The sequence below is a fragment of the Coptis chinensis genome, chromosome 8 (genome assembly GCF_015680905.1).
Source record: "Coptis chinensis isolate HL-2020 chromosome 8, ASM1568090v1, whole genome shotgun sequence".
Lineage (NCBI taxonomy): Eukaryota > Viridiplantae > Streptophyta > Magnoliopsida > Ranunculales > Ranunculaceae > Coptis > Coptis chinensis.
The window spans coordinates 7,718,018-7,723,951 of NC_141463.1; the positions used below are offsets into that span (position 1 = coordinate 7,718,018).

General features: G+C 31.6%; 1 protein-coding gene across 1 annotated transcript; it reads right to left on the reverse strand.

Moving 5' to 3' along the window:
- Positions 1-761: 761 nt before the first annotated feature.
- LOC147479661 (major latex protein 146-like) lies at positions 762-2,040 on the reverse strand. Its single transcript, XM_086580143.1, has 2 exons — positions 1,534-2,040; positions 762-1,233 (listed from the first exon to the last, which is right to left on the reverse strand). Exons 1-2 carry the CDS (start codon positions 1,721-1,723, stop codon positions 962-964), a joined length of 462 nt encoding a protein of 153 aa, XP_086436269.1. The 5' UTR covers positions 1,724-2,040; the 3' UTR covers positions 762-961.
- Positions 2,041-5,934: the final 3,894 nt, after the last annotated feature.

Sequence of the window (5,934 nt, forward strand, 5' to 3'; positions counted from 1 at the left end):
CCGATATTATTGCCAATTTATTCTGAAAATATATACTTCTCTCACTATCCACTTGATTAGATCTCTAATCGCTCCTTCATTTTCTAGTTTTTTACTTCCAAAAACAAAACAAAACATAACCTAGCCGCCATTTCCCCACTTGAATTGATCACTTATCCATTTACACCGTCCGCCATAACAACAATGATATGAAAAAAATGTCATTGAGTCATACAATGACTTCACAACCAAAAAGCCAAATTCCAATAGATAGAATATTATGTAAAGCTACTTTGAGTCCAAGACCATAATCCATTATTTATGCGGTACACTTCACGCTTTCAATTTCCACACCTAAAAAAGATTGAAACATTACAAATACCCGTGACCTCAACGTAATGCAATGCTTGCTATTGGTGGTCGCGGTTCTTTTTCTCGTTTTTTCTTGGATCACTTGTTTGAATAAAAATAGGTTTTCTCAAGAAACAAGTCACGTATTGTTGTTGGTACATTGGTGTTGTGGACATGGTTTTCTCTTCCTACAATGAACATTGGCGATGATATTCCAAAATAATTGAAAGTAAAGAGATCTTTGAAAATTTACCAAGTATTCGAAATTTCCGAGTTATTCAAATTTCCGAAAGTTCAAATTGGAAATATATTTTGAATCCGAAAAAAAAATTGGATCGGATTTGGCTAGCATATTAGGTTCCGAATTTTTTTTGGAAAAATTCCGAAAGAGGTTAATCCGATCCGATCCGATCCGAAGTCACCCCTATATATACTATACAACAGTACATATTTTATTGAGCAACCGAAAGGAATCGAAAGTACATTGGGTTATTGGATCTGAGACTTTTATTCCAATAATGCTTATGCATGCACTGGGAACTAAGGAAACACACATTTTTTTAGAAACTCATACCCAGAAATAGATAGTTTACACAAAGCACCGTGTTTCACTAAGCAAACACAGTGGCTTTTATGCCTTGTGAATATGGGCGTCCACCTTCTCAGTCAGAGTGTTAAACAGGTCCAAATAGTGATGTGGATCAGGGATTTCACCATGGTGTTTTTCGAACTCCACTGTCCATTTCACCAAGCTCCCACCACCCTTGGGAGAAACTTGAATAGTGACCGAAAAATGTTTATAATGATCATGCACATCTCCTTCCTCCACATACAGCACTATAATCATATTCACGTCGTCCTGTTTGGCAGTCCTCGCCTTTACAGTCATTTCCTCGGTACTACCTGTGATCATTAATTAGTTCATCATGCATATATGGTGAATTTTTTAGTGGTGAGATCAGCAAGTATTTTGGTGAGCGACATCATAGCACTGTCATTCTAGTCTACTCAAATCGATGAAATTTCAAGGCAACCCGTGTTTCCAGTTTTTGAGTTAAACAAGTTTCATATCTAGAAAATTTCCACTTAATTAATTAAAACTATTTTTTTCTTATATTCAAAATCATGCATTTTGAAGGAAAACGATTTGAGTAGTTGACAATTTAGGATTTTTGGACCTAGAGTGTGTATGATCTTAATTACCTGGGAGAAGATATTTCCAAAGCCTAAGAGAGCCCTCACTCTTTCCATCTCCTTCGAGTATTTGACCATCAGTATACCCCTCTGGGAATATGGCAGGGAGATCGTGCAAACTCTCCTTGATCAGCTCATAGAACTTGTGTGGACTGCACTTCACTTCTTTCTCAGATACTGCTTTACAAACTCCAGCCATCTTTTAATTACAGGGAAGGTGGTAGTGCAAGTATAATGCAATTGAGAACTAACGGTGGTTTGTGTGTACCGGACAAACACCAGCCCTACTATTTATTAGACTCACCATGTCGTGATTCACATGTGATACTCATCAATCGTTTTGTACATTATTGGCTTATTAGTTTTTCTATATTATCCAGTTATCCTGCAACTCTGCAAGCACGTAAATATTTAGATTTACTCATAATGGCAATTGGCAAGCACGTAAGGGACGTAAATGCCATAGTATTTTTGGAATCATACTCGCTTTGAGCATGTGCCCTATTCACGTTTTTTCTCTTTTTTTATGGTTCGACAAAAAATAGCTAAAAAAGTGCGAAGGGTACAATAAAACGACAAATTTTGTTGCACAACGCCCCAGACAGCCTTATTCGGCTGGCCGGACACGCCACATTATATATAGAAAACTAGCATCATGCCTATCTTAACGTGGGTGAGCCCACCAATCTTTTTTTTTTTTAAAATTTACAATCAAATTGAAATTACAATTTTACCTCCAAAAACAAAAAAAAACAAACAAAAAAATCTGTAAAATTACCAAACTATCCTGATATGTAGACCTTTATCTAGACACAGAGACCCACATATGATGTTACAATTGATAAAAACTATATTTAAAATAGCGCAATTACTATTTTGCCTCTAAAAAAAACAAAAAAAATATATAAAATAAAAAAAAACTACAAAATTACAACTTTATCCCTGTAACCTACATTAAAACAATATTCATCAGCCCCAGATTTTTCTATGTAGTAAAGATATACGTCAGTCCCCAATTGGCAGGGTCAATTTACTTATATTTTTCATCACTGACCATTTTTTTCTTTTCTTTATTAGCGAAAAAAAACTTATATTTTTCTTTTTCTTCTTTTTCTTAAAATAAAAGTTTGACTATTTTACCAGTTAAACCTTTAGCCTGAATTTACAATAATTTCTATCTGTTAAAACAAACTTAAACTAGTTTTCGAACCCGTCCTACGAACGGATACCGTTATATGAAAATATTTTTTTTCTTATGATTTGAAAAAAACATATATTTTTATTTTTGCTTTAATGTATAAGTAAAAAAAATATTAATATTATATTTATCTATTAACTTTTACTTATGATAAATTAGAGATCATACTAAAATCTATTTTATTTTTTCAAAAACTTAGTGATAGCTTAAAAAAGACAAACTATATACTCAGTAGTTGTCTATCACCAAACACTTGTCTATACATACGCTTTTAGATTTTGTTGTTTTTTTTTTTTAGCTTAATTCAATGCATTTGCATACAATTTTCAATTTTCCATTAATTATTCTTTTGAGGTTAATTCAATGCATTTGCATCCAATTCCAGTTAATTATTCTTTGAGAATAATTCAATGTATTTATATCGAATTTTCACATTTACTTATTCTTTGAGGTTAGTTCAACACATTTTCATCCAGGTTTTATGATTTCTTGTTAATTATTCTTTGAGGTCGGTCAAAATGCAATTTCATCAAGTTTCCAATTTTCCAGTAATTATTCTTTGAGGTTAGTTCCATACAGTTGCAACCAATTTTTGATTTATTGTTAATTTTTTTTTAGATTAATTCCTTACATTTGTATCCAGTTTCCAATTTCTCGTTAATTCGATGCATATGCATCATATTTTTAATTTCATTTTAATTATTGTTTGAGCTTAATTCGATGTAGTTGCATCCAGCTTTCGATTCCTATTAATTATTCTATGAGGTCAGTTCAATGCATTTGTATCCCGTTTTCAATTTTTCGTTAATTCGTTGTATTTGCGATTATGCATCTAGTTTCTGATTTTATGTTAGTTAATGATTCTTTGAGGTTATTAGCTCGATGTCATTACATCCAATTTCTGATTTTTTTCGTTAATTATTATTTGAGGTTAGTTCGATGTATTTGCATTCAGTTTTCGATTTCCCGTTAATAATTTGTTGAGGTTAGTTCTATGCATTTGTATCCAGTTTCCAATTTTCCATTAATTGTTCTTTGAGATTAGTTCGATGTATTTTTATCCAGTTTCCGATTTTTCGTTAATTATTCTTTGAGGTTAGTTCGATGTATTGGCATCCAGTTTCTGATTTACCATTAATTATTCTTTGAGGCTAGTTCAATATGTTTTTATCCATTTTTCTATTTCTCTTTAATTATTCTTTGAGGTCAGTTCCATGCATTTGCATCCAGTTTCTGATTTCCCGTTAATTATTCGTTGTGTTTAGGTCAATGCATTTGCATTTATGTTCTAATTTCCATTAATTATTTTTTGAGGTTAGTTCGTTACATTTGCATCAAATTTCTCGATTTCTCTTTAATAATTTTTTGAGGTTAGTTTGATAAATTTGTTTCAGTATTCGATTTAGGTTGGTTCAATGCAGTTGATCTAGTTTCGATTTTATGTTAATTATTATTTGATATTAGCTCAATGCATTTGTATCCACTTCCGATTCTCCGTGAATTATTCTTTGAAGTTAGTTCAATGCATTTGCATACAGTTGTTTGTTATGGTGAAATTTATTGGAATTGGTGAAATTTATTAACGATATGATTGGATAAAATCCGAACTAAATTGAAGACTTGGTGAATAAGCAACGATTTTGCTTGACCAAGTAACTTAATTTAAAATTGAGTTGGTTAGAAGCTTCGTCAATAAATAATGCATCTGATTAAACATGTTGATGTGTTAATTCCTTTGATTTGTATTTGTGTTTAATTTTTCTACTTGTAAACTTTCAGCCCCTAAGCCAGCTTTACATGTTGTTTTGTACTAATGTAAAATATCAAAACAAACCTTAATCCAAAAAATATAATTTTGATTTCGCACCCTGTGTTTTCCTCCTCCATCTACATCCAAAAAATTTAATATGGATATGTTATCTTTGCTTGGCATTTTTTTTTTGATATCGAACACAATATAACTTGAAGTAGTAGAATTGTAAAAGTGAGCGTGCTTATATTATAAATTTAAACTAAAAATTAACTGACTCTATAGTGACAAACTTTCATAAATAAGAAGCGTTAAACCTTGGCCATTAAAAAAATACTATGTGACCAACATAATAAAGTTTTGGTATTAAAGTACTAATCCTCATGGGTTTCTTTTCTTTATTATGAAACTCTCAATGCCTTTCATTCCTTTAATTTTTTCTTCGAGATAATATATTTTATCTTTGTTGTGTTTATCATCAACTAAACAATCTAGCATAATATTTTTGAGGATGTCGAGTTGATTCTGTTTCTCTTCAACTTCTATTCTTTTCTTCATAAGTTCTTTGAAATTGAAGTCTTCAATTTCCATTCCATATCACGCTCATCCTTTATAAAAACCATTGCGTGAAAAAGTCTGCTTTGAATCTTCTCGCTTTTTGCAAATGTAATATGTTGGGCTTCCATCAATTTCTTTAACTATGACGTCTTCACTGTTAAAGAATAAGTCTTTTGGTAACTTTAATGTCACAGTGCTTTTGAATCGTCCGCTCTCTAATTCTATGTTGTAGACTGGATCTTGTTGAATGTTAAGTCCTGGTTCTAGAATTTCCTTTAGCATTTTTTTTTTACATAAGCTGTAATTTTCATACGCCATTATCTACAATATACATAATAAAATGAAGTCAATAAACAATTGTAAATAATAGAGAAGAGGAAGAAAATAGGCTACCTGGTTTTTCGATATGTGTAGTTAATTTTTTTTTTTAGGTTAATAGATTATGTTTTACTAAGTGATTGGAAGTTCAATTTTCATAGGTTTTTAGTTTTGTATTTGTCTTAAATTTTGATATTTTGGAACAGTGGGCTTCTCCTTTTTTGCAACCTCCACTTTATCAGGAGCATGGATTATGACACGTGTCGGGTATTTTAAAATTTTGATTTTGAATTTTATAGTGTGGGCACGTGCAAAACGTGTGAGGGTCGTTGTTGCATTTTGAAAGGGCATAACACCATACACACCACAATAGACGGTCAAACTTGGTAAATGAATCGTTAACTAACGATAGAGTTACCTAAAGCTAAGAAACGTAAAACTTTGGGTCCAATGCAAATACCCATATTATTGGGACGACCTAAAACTAAATAACTTTATTTTAAATTAGATTTTTTTTTTTTTTAGGTAGAAGCTATCGGGTTTAGAAACCTATAAGTATATTATTCTTCGCTGGCCCGGGCCCAAC

What these genes read in the sequence shown, in the direction of transcription:
- LOC147479661 (XM_086580143.1), bottom strand. Translation starts at nt 1,723, where the DNA reads ATGGCTGGAGTTTGTAAAGCAGTATCTGAGAAAGAAGTGAAGTGCAGT. An exon ending in TTGGAAATATCTTCTCCCAG is followed by an intron (nt 1,234 to 1,533) that starts GTAATTAAGATC and finishes TAATGATCACAG; the next exon opens with GTAGTACCGAGGAAATGACT.